The following is a 23,940-nucleotide window of genomic DNA, read 5'->3' as shown; positions in this document are numbered from 1 at the left end:
TAGTTGAACAGAAGACATCCAGCATGCTCTTCAAGGACACTGAGACTGTAATTAAGGATGACATGATTATTTTGATACTTTGGCTCTATGAGTTAAGGATAACACTAACTACTACTATTTAATAAGGATGGAAGGTGGCATTTAGGTTTTGTAGACTACTAGGACTATAAGCAACTTCATGGTGTAGGAGGGGGTGCTTATAACAAGGTCAGCTTCCCCCCTTCCTGTAAAGGTCAGCTTACATCCTCCCATACATGCATTCTACATACTGTTAAGCTCTCTGTTCCACACCAACATTTCTGACTTTTCGACGTCCTCGTTCTATTGATTCCCAAAATGGAAAAGAAGACATGGGTAATGCTTGGTAAGGGACCTAAGCCCTTATAGACCACTTGTCTTTGAGTAGAAACTCATTGCAAATGGCAGAGAACAACCCCGATGTAATGAACAAATTGGCAACGAAGTTGGGTCTATCATCTGAGCTCCAGTTCTACGACGTCTATTCCCTGGATGAACCCCAACAACTCGCACATATCCCTCGACCTGCCCTGGCTCTACTGGCCATCATTCCACTTACACCAGCTTGGGATCGAAGTCGCGAGGCCGAAGACGCTAACAAAGAACCCTACACTGGCTCCGGCCCTGACGAGCCGGTCATCTGGTTCAAGCAGACCATCGGCCACGCCTGCGGCTCAATCGGCCTGCTCCATAGCGTGATCAACGGTCCGGCCGTCGACTTTATCAAGCCTGATTCCGATCTCGCGGCGATACGAAGCCTCGCCATACCGCTGGATATGACCAAACGCGCCGAATTGCTGTACAACAGCGAGCCATTCGAACTTGCTCACAAGTCGGTCGAACAGGCCGGCGACAGCTATGCCGATCCGACGGATGAGCGCAATGGTGGGCATTTTGTGAGTTTTGTCAAGAGCGGTGGGAAGCTCTGGGAGCTTGAAGGGTCGAGGAAGGGTCCTTTGGAGAGAGGAAGGCTTGCGGACGACGAGGACGTTCTCAGTCCGCGAGCGCTTGACATGGGCATCAAGAGGATCATCAAGTTGAACGCGGATGGAGGAGGAGAGAACCTTCTTTTTAGCTGCATTGCTTTGGCTCGCAGGCCTTAGGCTCTGACCGGGAATTGGCACACTATGACAGCAGCTGTCTGCAAGTCACATGGCTGAGTCAAAGCATCTATAATCTACTTCGTAATAGTATTGCCAACCATACTTAGCAAACATTTAGAGATTCCCATTCGAGTAGCGTTTGCTCTGCCATATTGCTTCTCTGTTGAGATCAAATCGTGCTGTATCTGTCCCAAATTGACATACCCAGTATATATCACGTGACCAAGGCCAATATCTCCCCGCTGTTTGTTGATTACAGAGTCGCAGGGGCACAAATCCACTAAAGGTGCAAAGTTTCATCATGGATGAAGGTGACGATAGGGAGATCAAGTTACAGAGAGCTTCTGGTGACTTGGTCAGAGAATTCTCCGCCAAGCTGCCATCTCTACTCTGGAAACCGCGGAATGAGGAAAGACAGAGTATTCGAGTCCCACGAAGATGGACGCAGGCTGCCAAGGCAGAGAGACTTATAAACCTTGTAAGAGCATTCATTCTCTCAGCATCGTTGATATAACTTACTCAGTGTTACTCTACAGCTTGAGCCTTTTCAAGAATGGCCGCAGCTGCTAGACCCGCATCTGCAGGCGCTTCTGCCTCCTCTGGTGGATGCCTTCCTTGCCTACCTGGTCAAGTATCGTGACCAATATGGCTCTAAAGCCCCCAAGTCTGAGCACCAGGTACTGTATACCTTGCCAAGGGCCATCTGTCGGCTTCTCTATACCTTTTGCAAGGTCCGCGGGGTCAAAGTTATCAGTCGCTTTTTGAACAATGAGCCCAAGTACCTTGATCCTATGTTGCGGGCGTTCATCGAGTGGGATGCACTCGCTGTGGGTGAATCTTATGGGGAAAATCCGCGACAGTTAGTTTGGGAGGAGCGCTACGTGATGCTGATCTGGCTTTCGCATTTATTGCTCGCCCCCTTTGACCTTTCCTCCTTGTCCTCGGATGATATCCCAGTACCGTTCGACAATCTGGGTAAAATCAAGCCTTTACCGGCGCATGCGCCAATGGTAGCAAAGTCTCTACTTTCGGTGGCGCTGAAATATGTCAATGTCCCTGGTAAAGAACGGGAGGCTGCGACTCTTTTGCTTGCGCGGCTGGTTCTGCGGCGGGACATGCAAGCCCTTGGGCTCCTGACTAATATTACAGAATGGGCGTTTGCTGTCTTGGATCCTGGAAAAAGCGAAGAGCTTCCTTCTGTCTACACTTGTATAGGTGTTTTGTCTTTTCTGGGGCGATTGGGCGCTTCGGGGCAGGTGGATGAGTTTGCGCCCTTGATCATTCCCATCTTTGAACGCACTCTGCATATTGCACAGGAGCGAACGGGTGTATCTGAGATCATCACTTCGTCTGCTCTTGCTCGCAAGACTATCATCAAGATTCTGCGAAATGTGACAGGCATGGCACTGTCACTTAGCGAAAAACCAAAGAGCCCAATTCCAGAGGACAAAGTTTCTTCGATTCTGGAAGATACAATCGATCATTTGTTGATGTCTCTCGCCGACAAGGATACACCTGTCCGCTTCGCCGCAAGCAAAGCACTCAGTATCATTACTCTAAAGTTGGACTCTGACATGGCGTCCGAAGTCATCGAGGCTGTCACTGGCTCCCTAGAAGAGAATATACTTTACGAGAAGCCGGGTGGCACAATTGTCGCACCGTTCGAAGCGCGAAAGATCGGGTTGCATCTACTTAAGCGAAACCTGAATGCGGTAGATGCGCAAAGGTGGCAAGGGTTGATACTAACACTGGGGCATTTACTCTTTCGACGCGCTCCTCCAACCCATCAACTCCCACATGTACTGCAGCCGCTAATCTCCGGTCTCGATTTTGAACAACGATCGTCTACGGGAAGCTCGGTAGGCACCGGTGTTCGAGATGCTTCGTGTTTCGGAATATGGGCAATTTCTCGCAAATACACGACCCAAGAACTGTTGACCTTGAACACGCAAACGATAAGCACCCCCTCGCGCCAGGATGAAAAGAGCATCCTGCAGATGCTGGCAACAGAATTAGTATGTGCCGCTTGTATGGATCCTTCAGGCAATATTCGAAGAGGCGCCTCTGCTGCTCTACAGGAGCTGATTGGCCGCCATCCCAACACCATTGCCGAGGGGATTTCATTAGTCCAGGTGGTGGATTATCATGCAGTTGCGAGGCGATCACGAGCGATGATTGACGTTGCGAAAGCCACCGCTGCACTAAGTCACCATTACTGGAGTCCACTTGTGGAATCTCTCCTGGGCTGGCGAGGAATCGCATCTCCTGATGCTGAGTCCAGAAGACAGGCCGCAAAAGCAATCGGAGAACTCAGTATCCACGAATCGTACAAGACGATTAGCGTAGTGCTTCATCGATTACGGCATAAGCTATCGAGTCTTCCTCGCGGGGACGTCGAAGCGAGACATGGCTGTTTGCTGTCTATTTCCGCCACAGTAGATGCCTTTAATGCACACAAAGCCACAGCGAGTGACAGCAAGGAGCAATCCGAAGCCATTCTCGTTGCCCAACAAGTTACCGACCTCTGGGACATTTTTAGCTCAGCAGTCGGCCCTACCAAGGATGACCTAACACTCCAAATCTCTCGACCGGAATTGACAGCTGAAGCCTCATCGCGCTTGATTCGTTCGCTTTCCCAATCAGTTACCCAAGGAAATGAGCCTACTTGTTCTCAGCCATCGTCTTCTTCACTGGACAGAGCACATGAGACCCTCTTGCTATGTTTATCCCGGAGTGAAGAGGTTGCTATAGGAGCATCGTCTGAAGCTGTATCCGAGTTCTTCCCTCTTCTATCGTCGTCTAAACAGGAAGAAACGATCCAAGATTGGTTCGCACACATTCGCGCTACCTGGAAGCTGCCGACGGGCAGAGGACAGATCTCGGTTCTAGGGGCGGTGTTCAGGCAACTTGAACCCATCAATAGTCTGAAACAGTCTGTGATCGAGACATTGCTTCACTGCACTGATAAGGAGGAGTTGATCGAGAAGAGGGTAGTAGCGGTCAAAAGCCTGACTACAGGGGTTTTGCCCTATATCGGTGAGTTTAACGTACATCAAATGCGTCAATCTGCTGACTGCAGGCAGCTATCACGGAGGATATTGCGAATCATATCATCAGATTCCTGAATGACTATACAACCGACAGGCGAGGCGATGTTGGGTCCTTGCTGAGACTGGAGGCAATTCAAGCGGCAAAGTTTATCCTTCAACATCAATCTCGTCCAGAATCCCGCTCTATCTATGCTCAGAATATAGTGGGCTGTCTTTGCCGGCTTGCTGCAGAAAAGTTGGACAAAGTCCGGCTACAAGCTTGGATTTCTCTACAGGAATTCTGGTCGTCGGCCGAAGACTTTCCGCCGTTACAGAAGTAAGAGAAAGAATGATTGAAGCGGTAGTACCTATGCTGACTGAGGCAGAAAATATGACCATTTCAGCCATGTGTCTTCGACCGAATACTTCGTTCAGTTACTTCGGCTGCAAGCGATCGATTGGCTACGCTTACCATTGTTTCAGGGATTGGCAACATCTGCTGTTGCGGGTGCTGAAGGGCTCGTCCGTTCTACTCGCCTAGCACTTGTGCAGAGTCTCAGCAGCTACAGTGGGACGGAGCAGCAGATCGAAGCGTGCGCCATTTTGAAGGACCTTGGAGTCATATTGAGCGATAATCTGCACGATGACCGCTACGCCATACCGTCAATGGAATTTGCAGCCTTTCTCGTGGATGGTTATGTCTCCTCCGTGCCTGAAGAGTCTGAATCAAGGTGCGTTATTGGCAGAAATAGCTTGGCAGAAATCGGCTGACTTTGATGTAGTTTCCGAAAGCTCTTCGTACTTGTGCAAAAGGCACACTTTAAGACCACGAATATGGCAAGGCTCGAAGCTGCAATCAGAGTCTACGCTCCTCTGTGTCGGTTGGAACATCTAAGGACAGACGTCCTGAAGAAGATGGTCGGAATGCTCTTGCATCCGTTTCCAAGGGTATGTAGTGTGACCCTTTTCGACATGGGCGTTTATACTGACCGACTGTAGATCCGTTCAAGCGTAGCAGACTACCTATTCATGGAGACGGGGTCAGGCCTTGTGAGGGACGAGGATTGGACCAAGCCCCCAAAGCAACTCAAGGGCCAAGTCGAGAATTTGCGGGCGACGTTGTGACTGTGAATGATAAATAGAACTGTAAATATACCTTTATGATGATCGCTGGGTGCTCAAAGCGATAATGAACGAACATCGAGAGTCCGGGACAAGGGAGTGAACGAGCGGAAGCTGATCAGCGCCGAGGGCAAAAAAGAAAATAAAGTGCATCATCCGTGAATCGAACACGGGCCTCGTCGATGGCAACGACGAATTCTACCACTAGACCAATGATGCTACTATATGCCTAACAGGGAATTAATTTTAACATAGCCTAATATAAAAACGAAGTAAGCTATCTCAGATCAAATGCAAGTTCCGAAGGTCGATACAGAAAGTCAGTAGTTGAAACATTCAAGCTCACGACAAGGGCTCAGCGGTCGCAACCATGGCCGCAGTACCAGCGACTAATTCCTCTCTTCCCCCTAATCCTACGTGAGTTGCCATTGACTTATCCAATCCTTGGAAGCTACATTGTGCTAACCAAAGCTACGCTCCGCAGTGTCTATGTGTGTCCCCCTCGTCCGCATGCTACAACGAATGAAAAGCGCATCTAACATCTCTGACAAAAATAGGTCCGTAACTTAGAAGAACGCATCAAGGTCGACCAGCTCAAAGTAGCACTGGAAGAAATCTTCTCCGAGTATGGCAATATCGTGGAGATCGTCGCGAAGACCAACCTGAAGGCCAAAGGCCAGGCGTTCATTGTCTTTGACAACGTCGAATCCGCGACCCGCGCAATCGAGGAGGTCAACGGGTTCGAGCTCTTCGACAAGCCGATGGTCCTTGATTATGCGAAAACGAAGAGCGATGCAACCGTTATGCGAGAGGGCGGGACAGAAGAGCTTGAAGTCCATAAGCGGAGGCGGTTAGCAGAGAAGGGTGAGTCCTTCTTGGCCTTTTTTTTACCCTTCAACTCTTGCCTATTCCTTTTGATATTGGGGTATGTCCGTCCGCTAACTGAGTTTGTTCCTAAAGAGCGCAAACAAGCCCACGAAGCTCTGGAAGCCCAGAAGAAGCTCAAGCGTCCCCCCGGCCCTGCCGAGACAGCGCGTCCAGCCAAGGCAGTCAAGGGCGCGGGCCTCAAACCGACCAGCGGTGCAGCGGCAGCGGTCATCCCCGACGAGTACCTTCCTCCCAACAAGATTCTTTTCCTGCGGGACTTGCCCGACACCGCCGACCAAGAGAGCCTTACCGCTATATTTGGTCGGTTCGAAGGATTCCAGGAAGTCAGATTGGTTCCTGGCCGAAAAGGGATCGCCTTTGTCGAGTACGAGAACGAGTCTGGTGCTATCAGCGCGAAGGAGGCTACGGCGAACATGCCTATGGGGGACAATGGCAAGCCTATCCGCGTCACCTACCAAAGACAGTGAACTACTCATTTTCGAGCGGCCTTGGGCATCGGGTTCAACACTTGTTCTGGCGTTAGGAAGGCTGTTTTCATTACTATTTGTAATTTTTTGGTTTTGATCATGGAGAAAATGATGTGTATTCATCCGCGGAAGCCGCATTTCACTCTGGCCTCCTGTGTCTGAGTGATACCCTCATAATATGAGATAGATGAAAACTGAATGTAGAGCGATGAACAAAACATGCTTGAAGGAATATACATTGCTCAAGGAAAAAAGCAGACACTCTAGAAAATGACATCGGCGTCTTCATTCTCCCCCAGAACGTCTGGGGCTTCTGGCACCGCCTCGACTTCAGCGGCCCGCTTGTCCGCAGCCTCCTTTTCCCTAGCAGCTACAATCTCGGCATCAGCGGCGGCGCTATCCCGCTGCTTCTTGTTTGAAACCTTCTTCAATCGGTAGAACTCCTCTCTGTCCAGTTCATCGAGTTCCGAATTGATATCTTGGACCTGGTCAGAAATCGGAGAGATAATGAGCTTGTAGGGTTACTTACATTTTATAGTGTTCTCTGTTCGAGGAATAATGACGTGCTCACTAATCAAAAGGTTAGCCTGTAAATTCGATCTACGTTCAGGTGCAAATCGTACATCGCATTCACTATGGTCTTGGTCAGCGTTTCAGCGCCATCATGGGCGGACGCGGATTAGACTCACCTCGTCGATTCACAACTTTGATGACCTCGTCTAAGATCACAAACGCAGTCTAAATACTGCCAGTTAGAGACGAATGAGCTCCAGCACATGTAGAGATCCAGTACCTGTAGACTTGCAAGTTCCACTAATGTCTCCACTGCTCGAGCATAAGTCTCCCGACACCGCTGGACCTGTTGACCTCCCTTTCCGAGACCAGTCAAGCCAAAGTCATTGATCCCTTCCTCTGTGTAACTCTCAAACTGCGGTAGGAAGACACCGGAGACATTCTCTTGTTTGGCCCGTACTCGGAACCGTGCTTGCTTGGCCGATTCTTGAACTTGGTAGCCGATATCTCCACCAACAGCGTAGCTCACTTCAGCAAGGGAGAATGCAGCGATTTGCATTACCCGTCCCATCTTCTGTTTCGCTTCATCGATGCGTCGGGTGATCTCTAGTATACGGCGTCAGCTTCGAGAAATGGCGGCGTGGTGTGCTATCTTGTCGGGGAAGCTGTCTTACCCCGGAAACGCCTGCAGTTGGACGGATATATCAGCAAGTGAGATAGATTTCAAGGCAGTAATAGCAGGCTTACTTCGTGAGGGCTTCACTCTTTCGTTTTAATAAGCTGTGACCAGTCTCCGCACCCTTCAGCTTACTCTTCATTAACCCCAGCGACTGGCGGGTCGGGAAGACTGGCTCGCGGCCCTGATAAGGACAAGCATATCAATCAGCCAGATCGTAAAGCGGATCAGACAAAGAGAAGACACATACCACTGCACCCGACATGGCTGGGAAATGATTAAATAAAAGTAATGATGCTCAAAATAGATGTTACTACCACGGAAGAGCAGAGCGCATTGCTTGGGCCTCTCATTGGCACGATGATACGCAGCGCGATAGAGGGAGAAGCTTGGGCCACTTCTGCCCGCCTGGCTGCGGCATGACAGAAGGTCACGTGTTCCCGTCCAACTTCACGTTCTGCGGCGCTTGATCTCTGCTGGTCAACGCGACAAGGAACACAAGAAGCTCTCCAGTTCATGCGACTCTCCCTTTTTCTGACCCTGTGTTGACCGTGCGAGCTGGTCCCGCTCGAACGAGTGGCGAAATGCCAGGGACCCTCCTGCCCCCGAGATCTAACCGGCAACACGCACAGATGGACCGAACGTCTGCCTCAGGGCCAGACCTTTACCTGATTGTAAGTGCTAAGCATGAATTGAGCATTGCAATTGTGGATGCTGACACTGTACTTGCGCATAGGCCGATCAGGACACTGTCTATGAACAGGATCTTCTTCGGGCTCCTGGCAGCATCAAACCATGGCTCGCCTACATTGAGTACAAACAGCAGAATGGGACACTCTACGAGCAGGCCTTTGTAGGATTTCTCCGCCATTTTCTTTGAGATTACATGCTGATAGATTGTTTTAGGTTATGGAGCGTGCCTGTAAACAGCTTCCCAGATCATACAAGCTTTGGAAAATGGTATGTCAACCCGGCTTTTTTTTTTTTTTGGGTCGCTTTCTTCAGATAAATTTCTGAAACATGAGCAATGTATGATTTTGCTGACTGTTTAAAGTATCTGGAGTTTCGAATAAACCACCTTCGGGGTCGTAATGCGACAAAATACCGGGGTGAATATCAGAAGGTGAACGCGCTCTTCGAACGAGCCCTCATACTGCTGAATAAGATGCCAAAAATCTGGGAGATGTATCTCTCGTTCTTGCTACAACAGCCATTGGTAACACAGACTCGGAGGACATTCGACCGCGCGCTTCGTGCGCTACCGATAACCCAGCACAACCGGATCTGGAAATTATACAAAGCCTTTGCGCGCTCAGCATCTGGACAAACAGCTGTGAAGATATGGGCTCGTTATATGCAAATTCACCCGGAGAATGCTGAAGATTATATCGAGTTGCTCGTTGAACTGGGTCAATATACCGAAGCTGTCAAGCGCTACATGGAAATCCTGGACAACCCGAGATTTCAGTCGAAGAAAGGAAAGAGCAACTTTCAGCTTTGGACTGAGATGGTAGATCTGCTCGTCTCTAAAGCGAAGCAGATTCAGACCGGTCCGCAAGTCGGCATCGACGTTGATGCCATCCTTCGGAGTGGAATTGATCGGTTTGCGGATCAGAGAGGGAAGCTCTGGGCTGGGTTGGCGACTTATTGGATCACGAAGGGTAATTTCGAGAAAGCGCGCGATGTGTTCGAAGAAGGTATTACCACCGTCATGACCGTCCGCGACTTCACCCTGATATTCGACGCCTATGTCGAATTTGAAGAATCGATCATTGGAAGCTTGATGGAGGCCGCAGCGGTCCGGGCTGATAAAGGAAATGTTGACGAAGACGCTGATTTTGATCTCGATCTACGAATGCTGAGATTTGAACAACTTATGGATCGCCGGCCGTTCCTTGTCAACGATGTCTTGCTAAGGCAAAATCCCAACAATGTCATTGAATGGGAGAAGAGGGTGGCTCTGTGGGGTGACAACAAAGAAGAAATTGTCAACACATATACCGCCGCCATCGCTGCTATCAACCCGAAGAAAGCTCATGGGAAGTTTTCTGAACTCTGGGTCAACTACGCCAAGTTCTACGAGAGCGGTGGAGATTTGGACACTGCCCGAGTTATTTTCGACAAGGCTGTCAAGGTTCCCTTCAAATCTGTCGCCGAATTAGCAGAGACATGGTGCGAATGGGCTGAGATGGAACTTCGAAGTGAGAATTTCGATAAGGCCGTCGATATCATGGCCAAAGCTACGCAGGCGCCAAAGAAGTCTACAGTGGACTATTTCGACGAAAGTCTCTCGCCTCAGCAGCGCGTTCATAAGAGTTGGAAGCTTTGGAGTTTCTATGTCGATCTAGTCGAGAGTGTTGCAACCTTGGAAGAGACGAGGAAGGTATATGAGAGGATTTTTGAATTGCGCATCGCAACACCCCAGACTGTGGTCAACTATGCCAACCTACTGGAAGAGCATAAATACTTTGAGGATTCCTTCAAAGTGTACGAAAGAGGCCTGGATCTCTTCAGCTATCCGGTCGCTTTTGAGCTCTGGAACCTTTATCTCACCAAGGCAGTGGATCGGAAGATTGGTATTGAAAGATTGAGAGACCTCTTCGAACAGGCTCTCGACGGATGTCCACCGAAGTTCGCAAAGCCATTGTATCTGATGTACGGCAACCTCGAAGAAGAACGCGGTTTGGCCCGACACGCAATGAGAATATATGAGCGTGCAACTCGGGCAGTTTCCGACGAGGACAGATTTGAAATGTTCGAGTTCTACATCACCAAATCTGCCTCCAACTTCGGTTTGACATCCACGAGGCCTATCTATGAACGCGCCATTGCGGCCTTGCCAGACCAGGAAGCCAAAGAGATGTGCCTCAAGTTCGCGGAGATGGAAAGGAGACTGGGCGAAATCGATCGCGCACGTGCGATCTACGGCCATGCTTCTCAGTTCTGCGACCCACGTACCAACGCCGGCTTCTGGCAAAAGTGGGAGGCATTCGAAGTCCAACACGGAAACGAAGATACCTTCAAAGAGATGCTTCGTATCAAGCGAAGCGTCCAGGCGCAGTACAAGTATGTCGATCCTGACCAACTCATGAAATTTGAAAAATACTAATATTCTATCAAAACAGCACCGATGTCAACTTCATTGCTTCCCAAGCAATCGCCCGCAGCCAGCAACGCGCCCAGGAAGGCGGCAAGGAGAGGGAAGGCGAGGAAGCAGACATGGATGCCTCCAAGGAGCGTGCAGACGCCATGGCAGCCCTAGAACGGCAAGCTCGCGCCCCCGTCGGCTTCGTTGCCGCCAGCACCGGACCCGAGGGCGGCAACCGTCCCCCTCCGCCAGGTCAGCAGCAGCCGCAGCCCTCTGCGCCGGTCAACCCGGACGCTATTGATCTTGATGATGATATGGATGCCGAATAGTCTTTTTTTCGTTTCACATTTATTTCATGTCTCTGTCTCCCGCCGCCGACATTCGACATCGCTATCTTGCAAAGGTTGCACGCACCTTTCTCCTTAGAAATTCATTCCGCGCTACAAGTCGCATACATACCTACGTACATGAATGTCACTCGCTCATTCCTCAAGTAAGGTCTTTCTCGTTTGCGATATCCGTCTGTCGTTGGTTCTGCCTTTCTGTCGAAATATTTGTGGACAATGGATCTGAACCAACCACATACGTCTCTGTCATACTACCTAGTTTCCTTTGTTCTTGTTTCCACCCAAATGGGGCGTGATACCGCTTCTAGATGGCAACTATACTTTTCTTTTGTGTGTATAGATGGTCGTTCTGTTTCAATCCACATCTCACTCTACAACGAGGCCTCATTGGGACTATAAGTGAGAACATAGATTATTATGTCTATCAAAGGGAGACTTCGTAGGGAGGAGCAGTCAATGAATTCTAGGTAGGACTGCTCCAACATTCCCGGGACATTGTTGGTCGAATGATCGTTATATTTACATGTATACAAGAGGGAGACGACGAAGTAGCTACCCACGCTATAAATGCTCGAAGTGGTAAAATGAGAATAGAGTCGATCGACGGGACGCTCCCCCGTTAGTCGGTCTTGGTTTCAGGCTCTATGGCTTCGCCTTCATTTTCTGACTGTCCAGGCACTGGCTGAGCCTCTCCAACGTTTGCATCGGTGGCGTTGGGGTTGTCGTGAGAAGGAGAGATAGGAGACGAGACCGCGGAGAGTGCAGCGGGCTTTTCGTTTAAGTCTTCAGGGAAAATCTCCTTGAACAAGTCTGGGAGGAATCGCTCCAGACGTTTCTTGGTTTCCGTCCAGATTGCTTCCTTGCTGGGATCTTGAGACGGCGGTACCAAGTGTCCGCCATCCGCCATTACTAGAAGAATGTTTTTGAGACTTTCGGGAATTGCCTCCGCCTGTCGAAGGTAGTTAGTGTATCCGTTTGTCGATAGCTCAAGGAGTGCAACCCCACGTACCAAGCTATCTCCCTGACCGCTGTTCATCATACGGTCAAGGATATCCAGAATCTTCAGCCAGAGATCTAGCATGCCTTCCCGGTTCGGAAGCTGGTCGAGATAGCGTAGGAAGATTTTGCAAACCAGTGTTGCTGCTTGAACGCGAGTTTCACTCATACCAAGTGGATCGGAATGGTAGACCTCGGGTTTCAGTAACAAGAGAATAAGTGGGAAGAGGACCTGGTCAAAGATAGCGGCCCATTCCTTATCATCGGTCGAATCAATGTGAACAGAGAGAAGGCATCTTTGCAGAGTGGAAACCGCATGATGCCGGATATCCCGGCAAGGGTTAATGCACTGTGCACTCAGAGACTGGAAAACGGGTGACCAGTAGGCTGACCAAGCTACGGCATTATCAAAGTTAATGGCCTGTTCTGCTCCGACTAGACACGCTTCATACGTACCTTCACGCTCCTCAAGATGAGACTGCTTAATGAGGGTCGGAACCCGATTCGTCAGGTGATAGATGAGACCAACGGCTTTGACACCGCGAGCAACGACCTCGTTTTCACTGCAAGCTTTGATTAGCTACCACTTGAGGCATTAATTTCACTCGGGAAAAATAGACGAACCTTGGCTTTGATGGCTTGACGCCCTTAGAGCGCCGAGATGTTGCATCCCTCTGTCGTTCTTCAATGTAACCCACCCTACCAGCGCTTATGAAATCATTCGCAAGACCGACAGCAGACTCATAGTTATCTGCGGTCACTATAGGAGGCACAGATTCAATGATCGTGCGAAGGAGCTCGAAAACTAACGGCGCCGCCACCGTGTGTTGGTGCAGTCTCTGCAGAATGGACCAGAAGTCGGGGGAGACGGTGAGCTCGTTTCTCAAGAGACCTGGGTCTGAGATGCACCGGGCTAGGCCTTTGATTGTGGGGACAGCAACACTTTCTAAAATATCCTGTTCGAAGCTGGATATGCCGTGGAGAATAACGGGCACACGCATGAAGGATTGATCCTGAAAAATGTTAGTCGACCGGACATACACTGAGAACGGATAGGGTAGGGCATGCGCACATGGCTCAGTCGCAACAGATTGAACAGATAGGAGACGATCCGGGACAGGGCCAGCGAGTGCAGATTCGTTGCATCTCTGATAAAGGCCTGTAACACGGTGGCCAGCCGTTCACCAAGGGCCTCGATGGTTCCTTGGTCACGAACGGTAAGAACTGTTGCCAATTCCAAATAATACATCATCTTTGGGTCATAGTTTGATTTCTGTGCAACGGCTCTGCCATTTGGCGATCTTGGGGAAGGAATGGGTCGTTCAGGTTTGACAACAATGACCGCTGGAGTAGTCTCTTCAGGTAGCTCAGCCATTAACGACTCTACGACGAGAGTGATGGATGAGAGGGGAAGAGATCTATGTCAATGTTATTGTTGGTATCGCACAGGAGCTGGGCGGAGAGAGGGCAATGCACTTACTTAATGTTGAGCAGAACATCATTGATTGCGCATGCAGCCACGCAGTCAACCGTGCAAAGCGTATTGTCTAGCTCCTCATCTGATGGTTCTGGGGGATCATCGGCCGCATAGCTGGAGAGATAAGACGTGAAAGCCGACAAGAGGCCTGTCTCACTACCACGCGCATCACGGTCTACAACCTGTGATGGGGGTTGCAGTGGGATCGAAGGGATCCCGAGTTCAGCAATCATATCACTTTCAAATGAAGGAATGAGCGAGTTGATGAAGAGGTTGCTGATGATTTGGAAAACATATTTCCAGCTTTGCTGAACAGCACACTCGTTTCCTGCCAGAACCCGGAAGAGAACAACCGTGGCTAGCTGGGCTCTGAAGTCTCGCCCGAACTTGACGGCAAGCTCGCTGACCATCACGGTCTTCTTCCCAGCTTGGACCTCCGTATTAAGGGCTGTGCTTGGCGGCTTGTCCGTGGCGAGAGTGCTAATGGAGGCGAGACTGAAGATGATGCGATCGAATGCCTCGGTGATACCGTAACGCGCAGCGATCTGTGCGCATTGATCGAAACCCATCACGACTCTAGAGTAGACTGCATCGTCTGAAGCGGACATGAAGACGTATGAAAGCGTTGCCACGACTGGTTTCCAAGTTGCTTCAAACATTTCCGAATCGTAAATGTTGGTCTCTCCAACCACCAGGTCTCCGGCAGACGAAGATTTAAGAAGAAGCTCGCGCCATGCATAATCAAAAGCGTGTTTATTCTCATGTTCATCGGGTAGAATGATCTCGTTTTGTTTGATTGAGTCGTAGATCTCTTGAAGGAATTCGGGAGCAAAGTCTTCTCCCGCATTGACTCCGCGCAGATTCCTTGCAAAATCATTGCAAGTCATGCGATTCTGGGGCCTGATATTAGGATTGTAAGCATCTGTGTTAAGCATAATAATGCCGTATGTCAGCACGAAGAGTGCATCCTTGTCTGCAACGCCCTTTGGGTGGGCTTTCTGGACGAATTTGTCAGAGAATGTGGTCACGATCCTTTCAATGAGAGCAGATTCTCCAGGAAGACGGAAAGCACCGAGGAGGTCTCTCAGCGCATCGACGACAGTCTTGCCGGAGAAGTCAAACAGATCGACGAATGCGTCAAGGATTGCTTCATTGGATTTTTTAGAAATGAACTCTCCAAGAACCTTCTTCGATATCCGAGTCGTTCCCTTCAGGAATCGGGCAACCGGAACAGGATCGTCCGGGTTTTCAATGATACCATGAGCTGCAAGATATGCAATTCCCGCCTTTGGATTTTCATTGAACTTTTGGGCGCCCTGTATGATGATTCTCTTCTTTTTGCGTTGGCTTTTCAGCATCTCCTTGGACGGAAAGCCCTCGTATCGCGGCTCGTCTTCGAGACGATCGTATATGAATTGCACGTACCCCAACAGTGCATCCAGACACAATGGGGGCACATTGGTTGTGCTCCACGTCGCTGAATCAGGAAAGGCATTGCGGGAAAGTAGACCAACCATGTCCTCACAGAGGTCTGCCCGATCTACCTCGCAATCATAGTTGACGAAAAGCTCCACCATGAAACTGGGAATACGTGCCAGCACGCCGATGCTCTCAACCATGGCTTCCCGAGTCTCCGGTCTCCTCGAGCCACCTTCCAGACCTAGTTTCTGTCTATCCTTGACGGGGACCGGCGTGGACCTGCCGCTGCTGGTCTGTGAAGGAGGAGGTTTCACCAGCTTGGGTGCTTGCGGCACCCCATCATACAGGGCCGGGTCGATGCCAGGTTCTCTCGGTATCTCTACGCGAGGATGAAGACAAGCAACTAGATAGGACAAGTACAGCTCCTGCTGTAGCTTGAGGACGGACCGGCAGGTTAAAAGGAGAGTGCCAGCAACCCTGAGCGACCCACTGAGAATGGCCAGATTTTCTGAGCGAACTAACTGGAACAGGTGACGGCAAAGATCGTCTTTCGCCAATGCGGCCAAGCTAGGATGTTTGGCAATGGAAGGGCCTGCGACTTCCAGAGCCACATCTATAATCCGCAACGCCATTACCCTCATGGGGTCGGTATGTTGTCGGTTATGTGGATCAAGTAGGTCGATGAGGACACGGAATAATTCCCGGATAGAAGGCAAGGAATACGGCTCGACCTCGTTCCCGAGATCGTTCTCTGGGTCCGGAGGCGCGGCGACAGCATTCCCGCCGGCAGCTTGATCGGAAGGCTCATCCCCGCTGGTGCGCTCTCGTTCCGGTCCCGCGGTGTCGGAGCCCATGGCGGAAGGATGTTGGGAGGTTACGGTGTTCCCATCAAGAGAGGGATCCATCTTAAGGCCCGTCTGTTCGGCACTGTTCCCGGCTGTGGCCAGAGAGTCCGAATCGACCGACTCTGTGACTTCCAGCTGCGCCAACCGTGAAAAAATCACTTGGCACATATTGACCATGGCCATTTCGGCGGAACGCCGCAGCACTTCCGAGAGACGCACTTGACAGCACATGCTCAAACCGGTTTCCATCATTTCACAGACACTTTCATCACCAAGCAGCTCACCTTCCGGTCGGGATAGCATTCCCTCCATCAGTTTGAGGATCCTCAACAGAACAATCTCATCCGCAGCGGAGTCACTGGCCTCAAAACGACAGTGGGTTATGGCGGCCGACAAAAGCTGCATGGCCATGGAGAGCCGAGGGGAGTCGCGGCTAATGATGTTATACGCGAAGAACTTGGTGATAGCGATCAGGGCGAGGGAGGTGATCGAGGCCGAGGTTGAGGAGGACCGGATGACTTGCAGGAAGGGGTGCAGGAGTGCCGGTGTATCGAAGGTCCGAATGTCTTTGCAGTCCTTTAGGTCGCTCCGTAACCGTGTGAACGCGGATATCAGAGGATTATCCTGCATGCTCTTGCCTTTCTTACCCCTCAGGCCCCATCGATTGGCCAAAGCATGATCGTCATCCATAACAGACAGTCTCGACCGAGGACGCGGGGAGGCCGCGCCATTGCGGGGGCTCGGAGGGGCAGATGTATCTTTCTCATAGACCCGGGAGGAAGCATTTCCACCGAGAATGGCGGCAACTGACGAATGAGCCCAGCGGGCATGTTTGCGCATGGACGAGGTGACGGTGATACATTCTGTTGTCACCAGAGCCACTGGATCAACAGCGATGGACAGGGAGGACGTTGACATGACGGAGAGGAGGAAGGAAGGAGCTCTAGGGAGGTTGCTCAATGACAGAGCAATCTCTTACCATAGCCTGTCACTCTGAAATAGGACAGAGGTGGGGGATTAGAGCAGCACAAGTAGCGTTGGGGTCGACGAGGAACGCAACAGCTGGTCTTCTCCAGCGTTTGGATAGCTTACCAAATCGGGTTTAGAGCAAGTTGCAGTAAGAGTGACTGTTACGGTATGTAACGATACCTTACTTAGGTACTGGTCGAGGCTGTATTGTACAGTTGGTTACCAGCAATACCAGGCTGATAAGTACCTACCAAGGTTCTCTCTGGTCTTTCTCAGTAGCTTCATTTTAGTCGATGACCTCAATCAATGCAAGGAGGTCAAGACGATGGATCTGATGTTGCTGTGCCGGTTCAACTGTCAGGACAACATTTAAGGGGTCTGTCTCATGGTAAGTGGGAACTCTGCATGTGCATCCCTGAGCAAATAATCCTTACATGGAGCCGAACTATCTAGAAGATCGACGAGAGATGAAACAAAAAATCTCTCTTCTCAGTTACATATTCCATGGTCTGGCGGGATCCCTTAGATCGATCTATGTCACTACCTTACCGTTGAAGATGTTTGAGCCTCAAAAGACGATAACCTGGTTACGGAGCTTGAAGTACCTTAGTGACTCCTCCGTACCTTGGAAATATTCTCCCCGATGGGGCGCGTCAGTTCTCCACTTTCAGCCTACTTTTAGGTTACTACTTATCGACATGATACTAAGCTATTGTTTATTTTGGATCGGTTTCAGATTCCCTTGCAGACATGATATTCAGTTAGGCATCAGGGCTGACAGTCTAGGAGAAATTGTTTACTTACTGACTGGCAGGTGCTTGTTGTCAATCTCACGTGTCATCCGCTGCAAAGCATGTATTATTCAGAAAGTAAGCGAGAAGATGGTGCTAATATCAGACATAAGATATAGATAGACACCACCCAGCCTCTCGCGCGCTTAGAATAGCCGATTGAAGTCAGATAGCCAAGGCTAGTTTGTTACTCAATCAAGTACGTTCCATAGATCTGATCTCATGAATCATCTTACACATAATTCCCCTCTTTCCCCTCACTACCGTCTTCACAACTTGTAAATCATCATTATCACCATCATCGTCTTTTGAACAACCTATTTGCAGACTGATATCATCCTTATGATGGACTTCAGCAGGTCAGACTGAGTCCAGAATCGCATCTCAGTTGATCATCGCTCTCGGACAAGCCACATTCATCCATCTGCAGTACCTACAATCAATCATCCAACCAAATCCCAGTCAACAACTCATCGCTTGTCTTGACTACTTTTTCTTCTTGTTTTGTTGGATAACTCCACCCATCAGCATTGAGAATATCATTTATTATTATCATTATTATTATTATCATCTGATCCTTTTTAATTCTTCTTTTAAGAAAGTTTACGCCGTCGGGGGATTCCATTGCCAGTTAGCGATTCAGTTCTTCTCCCCCCCACCCTCCCTCTTCTCCTCTCCTCCTCTCTCCTCTCCCTCCGCTCCTCCACCTTCTCTTGACCTTTCTTCCCATGGAGGGGATTCCTTCTTCGTCTCCTCGTTGGATCATTTGAGGGCGATCATTCGTTCATTTACTTATTCTTTTTACTTTACTTTACTTTCCTTTCTTTCCTTGTGTCGTTTGAGCATAATAATATCCTCCCGCCTTTAATTTGGTCGCATCACAGTACCCCGTGTAACTGTTGTTGTTGTTGTCACTCTTTCTTGACATATTGTCCTTTATTCTCTCTTTTTTGTCTTTACCTTAATCATTCTTAATACTTTCCTTTTTCGATAGACCCTTCCTTCCCTGGTCGTTCCAGCGCTTTCCTTATTTGTTTCATTCGTTGCGCGCCAATTGCTCCTTCCTCGAAATTGTCCGCTATGGCGACCGTGTCGAGCGCCGTGTCGGACCTGCCTCTGGAGCAGCTCACCCTCTACCAGGCCTCCGATCCCTATCTGTCTTCGATCTTCGTCTTCTACGGTCCCGTTACAACCGCAAATGCCACCGTGAGCAGTTCGCGCATTCAGGCGCATATCCTGACCCCCGCCGGTTTTCAGAGCTATTCTCGGATCACCGTCTCCCCCGCTGCCCCGTTATATGCGGCCGTCAACCACCTACCCCGCGAAAGACAAGGCGACGAGGTTTGTCGCGGTCTTGCTGTCAGCATGTTGAAATACTTTGCCGAGTTGTCCGAACCGGCCAAGGAGTGCTTGGAAACGATGGCTCGTGCGGGGAAGCCTGGTGGAAAGATTCCCAAGTTGTTTGACGAGATGCATGCCGCGAATCTTGCGAATCGGATGACCAAAGTAGAACAACCATCCGACCTTATACGCGACATTCGCGGTGCCTTTCAGGAGCGCAAAGTTCCGTGGGTGGATATTGATGTAGTGTTCCCTGCGGGAACCATACAGCCCCCTCAAAGGCCGGAGGATGACGGTATTGACGAAGCTTTGGAGATAGAGGACAATCCTGATTTACAATATGGCCAGTATTCGGGTCTCATCCGAGCACTCGGAGCGCCGATGTTCCTACCGACATCAAGACTGAAACGAGCGCCCTCTCAACCGACCAATCTCAGCAAATCTAGGCTCTTCACCAGAAGTCAGAAAGAGTCTCTGCGTCTGACTATGTGCGAGCTTGTTGACACAGAAGAGCGGTATGTGAGCAAGTTATACAATCTTGTGCGCGAGGTAGCCGAAGAATTCCGATTGAAGGCCCAAGGCCGAGGAGCTTCCAGCACCAGTCCAGACGAAGCCTCTCTGACCGCCCTTTTCCCTCCCTGTCTCAATGAGATACTCGACGTCAACCTGGGGTTTTTGGAAGTGATTCGCAATGTCCTGGAGGAAACGGAAAGGGATGCGATTGCCGATATTGGAGACGACACCGAGCTTCCGTCGTCCATGTCGCATAGGACGTCGTCAAGAGAAGGAAAGGATCCGATTGGTGCTGTCGCATTCGCGAATGCGCTTGTCGAATGGTTTCCGCAGTTCTCACAACCCTACGCGGACTATATGCGAGCTCACACAGGCTTTACACAGACACTCAACTCATTTATGAGGGATAAGAGCTCGAGCTTCTCCAAGAGAGTTGTCGAGACCGGAGAGCAACGATTGCGTTCGTTGCTGATGGAGCCTGTTCAGCGCCTGCCTCGTTACAGCCTTCTGATTGACACCATGACCAGCAGTCTTCCGCTGATCCATCCCGCCGTCAGGCCCCTCCTGAAGGCTCGAGATATCATCAAGGATATATGCTCACTCGACGATCCCTCATCCACCAATCACGACCAGAGCTTCCGACGATTGAAAGAGCTGGTGGATGGTTGGCCGGCAACAATACTGCCGGTCGGCCGTTTGATCACAGCCGTCGACTTCAACGAGTTATCGCCTCCATACCACCTCGATCCTTCATCTCCAAACCAAAATCCGGGCATCATGTTGATCTATAAGAACTGCCTTGTTCTCCTAGCGAAAGCTCTAGGAAGCCGAACCACTGCACGCGGTTTACTTGCAGATCTCGACGGCGCCGCTTCAGGACCCGGTGGCCCCTCTGCCCTGCAAAGCTCAGGTGAGATCAAGGTTGCGCAAGTATACGACCTGCAAACCGTACGCTCAATGCAGTCGACGTGCGGGAGAATACTCTTCCTCGCTCCTACCTCGGCCAAAGCAAGACCAAACCAGAATACCACAGTGGACCTGTTTGCTTTGGAATTAACTGGGATGTATGAGGGGCGGGCGAGTCGGCTTATCGAAGAAGTGGTGAAGGCGAAGATTGAAGGCCGGTTTTCTGAGACTGAGCGGGAGAACGGTAAATGGACCCTGAGGAGCCCCACGGGGACCGTCGGGAACATAGGCATTCTGGCCTGTGTTCTCGAAGAAGAAACGGATAATGTCTTGGGGCGGAGTGGCCTGTCCAAGATTCGAATTGTCTTTGACACTCCGAGGGCGATTTCCAGCAAGGCATTGAACACTTCAGATTTGGAGGTGGTCATCTCGGTTTCCTCTGCAAGTGAGGACCAATATCGTGTCGACATAGACTCCATTGTCGGGGTTGCCTCCTCGGATATTGTTACAGTGGATAGCTTTGTTCCTGTGCTTTCCAAACGCCGTAAGTTCTCGTTCTCTTATCAAACCGATGGCCTGTAGCGTTGACGGAGTACAGTTTTGAATGTCCTTCTGCCTCTGCATGGTCCTCGAAACCGAACGATGACGGAATCAATAATTCACTCGAATTTTGATATACTTCGTTACCTCGCCGGTCACCTCATCATTCAATTCAAGGCGCCTCGCGGATTTCGTCCTCCTTCGCCCACCAAGCTCCTCTCCAGTCTCCTAGGTGGGGGACAGTCGAAAGACGCCAAGGACAGTGGGACTACAGGCTCGAAAGGCCCCAGTTCTGCTACTCTGCTTGGTGAATTCCCGAAAATGCCGCCTCCAAGAGCCAACCTCACTCGGTCCAATACGCTACCCTCGATGTTCCCTGGAAAGGAAGAAACCCCCAGCAAAATCTCCGTGGTTGGGACAGCTCCTTCCAAGGGACCAGATAGTCCGTTCAGTTTGTTGGAACAAACATTTACGGCCTACGCCCTTGCACTTCAGTCTCGCAGCGGCAATATAGTTGGACGAAGTCTGCGTGCAAGGGAGAATGTCGACAGGTCATCAGTCAATGAGTTGTACAATGTACTTTTGGAAGACCCCGGGAAGATTCAAGCTGCAGCTGAAGTGCCTGTTGACACATTATTTGTCGCGTTCGAAACATTTATGGCAAATGCGTGGAAGGAACATATGGGCCCGGTGATAGAATCCGGCGCTTTGAAGCTCATTCAGAGCCAATTTGATACCATGTTTCCTCGCGACTTTGAGGAGAATTTTCGCAGATTTCTTACGGAGATCAGTCCGCAGAACCGGCGTGCGCTGGCGTCTCTGGTGCGGTTGCTGGCCGACTTGCTCGATGCGTCTGGGAACGACGGCGATCGAGGAGCCCTGACTGCGGCCTTCGCCGAAATTCTGACAGTCGAAGGGGACCCCATGCAGCACATATCTCTTCTAGACCGACTTGTGGACGATTTTGACAATCTCTTCGACGAGTTTATCCCCAGCGGTGCATCGCTGGATGGGATCTTAAGCAGCGATCAAACTAAACCAAGTGCGCGAGACGCAGGGTCTATTAGCTCGAATGCGTCCTCGTTCCGGAAACGTTTCGGCTTCAGCTTGCATCGAGAGAGCTCCAAGAATGACGGAGAAAGCAAGGTCTCGTCGATTCTGAGGACTCTCAGCAAGACCAAAAATTCTGGCGACTCGGAGCCCGGTACCCCTCGAGGCTCGTTGCTGCGTTCCAAGTCGATTGACGTGGACGCTGGGCTGGCACTGTACTTACGACCTGGCTCGCGCGACCGCCCCAGTGCAGCTTCATCGCAGGAACACATGCGACGGCCAGGTAGCTCTCAAGGGCAGCCCCCATCTCTATCCTCAATCCGAGGTATCTCGACGAACGGAGTAGTCAAGGTTCGGAGAAGGAGAAGGAGCTCTTTATCCGATCTGAGGCCTGGGACGGCATCCACGGACACGTCCGCTGTATCGCCTCGCCAGGATCCACGGCCTGCCACTCCTGTATCATCAACCAATCGTTCCGAAACCGAATTGGCGACGCCTACTACGCAGCCCAGACCACAGACAAGTCATGGCACAGATTCTACGAACAGTAGCACGTCGCCCACCAAAAGCAACTCCCCTTCTCGATTGGCCTCGCCAAGCCGACGATCACCGACACGTCCAGTTACCCCAAGCCGCAAAGAGAACATTGACCCAACTTTGAGTCGAACGGACCGACCTCCACGAAAGAAAAGTGACCTTGCTGTTTCTCCCACTCAAGAGCAAAAGAGAAGATTGCGGGCACTCAGCATACCATCATCACGAAATGTTGGGCTCAAGGAACGCCCAGTGCTGGTTAACGGATCTGACCCCAGACGCCTGCAAACTTTGATCTCGTCACAAAGAACCCCGAAGCTGCGCATGCAGAGCCCCCAAAAGGTATGGTTCCCCGACTTCCCTCTGCTGCCAGGCCGACTATAATTCCGTCTCTCTATTCCATGATCTCCCCGAGAGCCATTTGCCTAACATATTTACAGCTTCGAGATCGTCTCCAAAGCGAGAAGAGGCTACAACATTCTGCACAATTGGGGCTCAAGGAGGAATTGACTTTGATTGGCCAGGAGCTGCAAGCTCTGAACGTCGCAGCGCCGCAACAATTGAAGAATGCCGAACAGAATCCTGGGTCGTTAGACGCACCGTCTATGTCGGCAGCTGGTGATTCAGCTCTTCTCAACCATATTGGCAATCTAGAGTCGAAGTTTGAAGTGCTTTCGCAAGAGCTGAATTGCCGCACTGCTGCAATCGAGAGAGATCTGGAATCGTCTCTGGTTGTTAGTGAGAAGCGAGCAAAGAAATTAGATGAGCTGTACCGTGAGGCTAGCGCGGAGAATGAGGCGCTGTATGATCGTTTCAATCTGGAGCTGGGAAAAATTGTGCGAGATGTCCGATCTGGAAGCGTCGAAGAGGCACTCCGGACACAATTGTCCGAGGCATTGGAGGAGATTGGAAGGCTCAAGAAGGAGAACTTTAGGTTGAAACGGGAAGTTGGCGGATTACGTGCACAGCAAGCAGCTGTGGCCTTGTTAAAGGCGAGCGAATGAACGATCGAGACATTTACGAGACATTTTTCAATGCTGGCCCAAGGTGCCTCGTGGCTGGCCACTTCCCAAGGCTTTGGCGTCGAGCTTTCTTTCCTTCTTCTACTCGGCACAAAATCATTTCTTTGCGATGGACATGATCTCATGCATCTTAGCGGAAAGTGATCATTCTCGGTTCGTGTTTTCTCTTCTGGATCACCATTTCTCTACGCATGGCGTTAAGGCAACCTTGTTGAATGAGCCCAGGCGCCGTGCTGGCTGCGGAGAATATCATTTTTTATGGAGGGACTCCGCCTCGATCCTGTCT

The 23,940-nt window shown here is 50.5% G+C and overlaps 7 protein-coding genes and 1 non-coding gene across 8 annotated transcripts; 5 read left to right on the top strand and 3 right to left on the bottom strand.

Moving 5' to 3' along the window:
- Nucleotides 1–419: 419 nt before the first annotated feature.
- Nucleotides 420–1,121, top strand: ALT_6999 (ubiquitin carboxyl-terminal hydrolase; the record flags this gene model as incomplete). The annotated part of the gene is made up of 1 exon (XM_033558336.2): nt 420–1,121. One exon carries the CDS (start codon nt 420–422, stop codon nt 1,119–1,121), a length of 702 nt encoding a protein of 233 aa, XP_033414227.2.
- Nucleotides 1,122–1,422: 301 nt separating this feature from the next.
- Nucleotides 1,423–5,275, top strand: ALT_6998 (tubulin-specific chaperone D; the record flags this gene model as incomplete). The annotated part of the gene is made up of 6 exons (XM_033558335.2): nt 1,423–1,599; nt 1,658–4,157; nt 4,205–4,487; nt 4,537–4,881; nt 4,933–5,098; nt 5,150–5,275. 6 exons carry the CDS (start codon nt 1,423–1,425, stop codon nt 5,273–5,275), a joined length of 3,597 nt encoding a protein of 1,198 aa, XP_033414226.2.
- Nucleotides 5,276–5,420: 145 nt separating this feature from the next.
- ALT_t135 lies at nt 5,421–5,491 on the bottom strand. Its single transcript has one exon. It is a non-coding gene; the product is annotated as a tRNA-Gly (tRNA).
- Nucleotides 5,492–5,642: 151 nt separating this feature from the next.
- ALT_6997 (U1A/U2B'/SNF family RNA-binding protein) lies at nt 5,643–6,627 on the top strand (the record flags this gene model as incomplete). The annotated part of the gene is made up of 4 exons (XM_033558334.1): nt 5,643–5,689; nt 5,757–5,763; nt 5,830–6,136; nt 6,233–6,627. 4 exons carry the CDS (start codon nt 5,643–5,645, stop codon nt 6,625–6,627), a joined length of 756 nt encoding a protein of 251 aa, XP_033414225.1.
- Nucleotides 6,628–6,890: 263 nt separating this feature from the next.
- ALT_6996 (H(+)-transporting V1 sector ATPase subunit D) lies at nt 6,891–8,081 on the bottom strand (the record flags this gene model as incomplete). Its single annotated transcript, XM_033558333.1, has 8 exons — nt 6,891–7,105; nt 7,157–7,197; nt 7,251–7,260; nt 7,317–7,365; nt 7,421–7,746; nt 7,815–7,825; nt 7,888–8,000; nt 8,067–8,081. 8 exons carry the CDS (start codon nt 8,079–8,081, stop codon nt 6,891–6,893), a joined length of 780 nt encoding a protein of 259 aa, XP_033414224.1.
- Nucleotides 8,082–8,448: 367 nt separating this feature from the next.
- On the top strand, nt 8,449–11,233 carry ALT_6995 (mRNA splicing protein SYF1; the record flags this gene model as incomplete). The annotated part of the gene is made up of 5 exons (XM_033558332.2): nt 8,449–8,490; nt 8,553–8,669; nt 8,723–8,776; nt 8,871–10,882; nt 10,942–11,233. The coding sequence occupies 5 exons, from the start codon at nt 8,449–8,451 to the stop codon at nt 11,231–11,233; spliced, it is 2,517 nt and encodes an 838-aa protein (XP_033414223.2).
- Nucleotides 11,234–11,870: 637 nt separating this feature from the next.
- ALT_6994 (Sec7 domain-containing protein) lies at nt 11,871–16,906 on the bottom strand (the record flags this gene model as incomplete). Its single annotated transcript, XM_033558331.2, has 6 exons — nt 11,871–12,200; nt 12,261–12,643; nt 12,704–12,810; nt 12,872–13,260; nt 13,320–13,665; nt 13,728–16,906. 6 exons carry the CDS (start codon nt 16,904–16,906, stop codon nt 11,871–11,873), a joined length of 4,734 nt encoding a protein of 1,577 aa, XP_033414222.1.
- Nucleotides 16,907–18,828: 1,922 nt separating this feature from the next.
- Nucleotides 18,829–23,636, top strand: ALT_6993 (putative Rho guanyl nucleotide exchange factor; the record flags this gene model as incomplete). The annotated part of the gene is made up of 3 exons (XM_033558330.2): nt 18,829–21,052; nt 21,107–22,974; nt 23,073–23,636. The coding sequence occupies 3 exons, from the start codon at nt 18,829–18,831 to the stop codon at nt 23,634–23,636; spliced, it is 4,656 nt and encodes a 1,551-aa protein (XP_033414221.2).
- Nucleotides 23,637–23,940: the final 304 nt, after the last annotated feature.

The sequence above is a fragment of the Aspergillus lentulus genome, assembly GCF_001445615.1.
Source record: "Aspergillus lentulus DNA, contig: Alt12, strain: IFM 54703, whole genome shotgun sequence".
NCBI classification, from domain to species: Eukaryota; Fungi; Ascomycota; class Eurotiomycetes; order Eurotiales; family Aspergillaceae; genus Aspergillus; species Aspergillus lentulus.
This window is presented reverse-complemented; position numbering and strand designations above follow the sequence as displayed.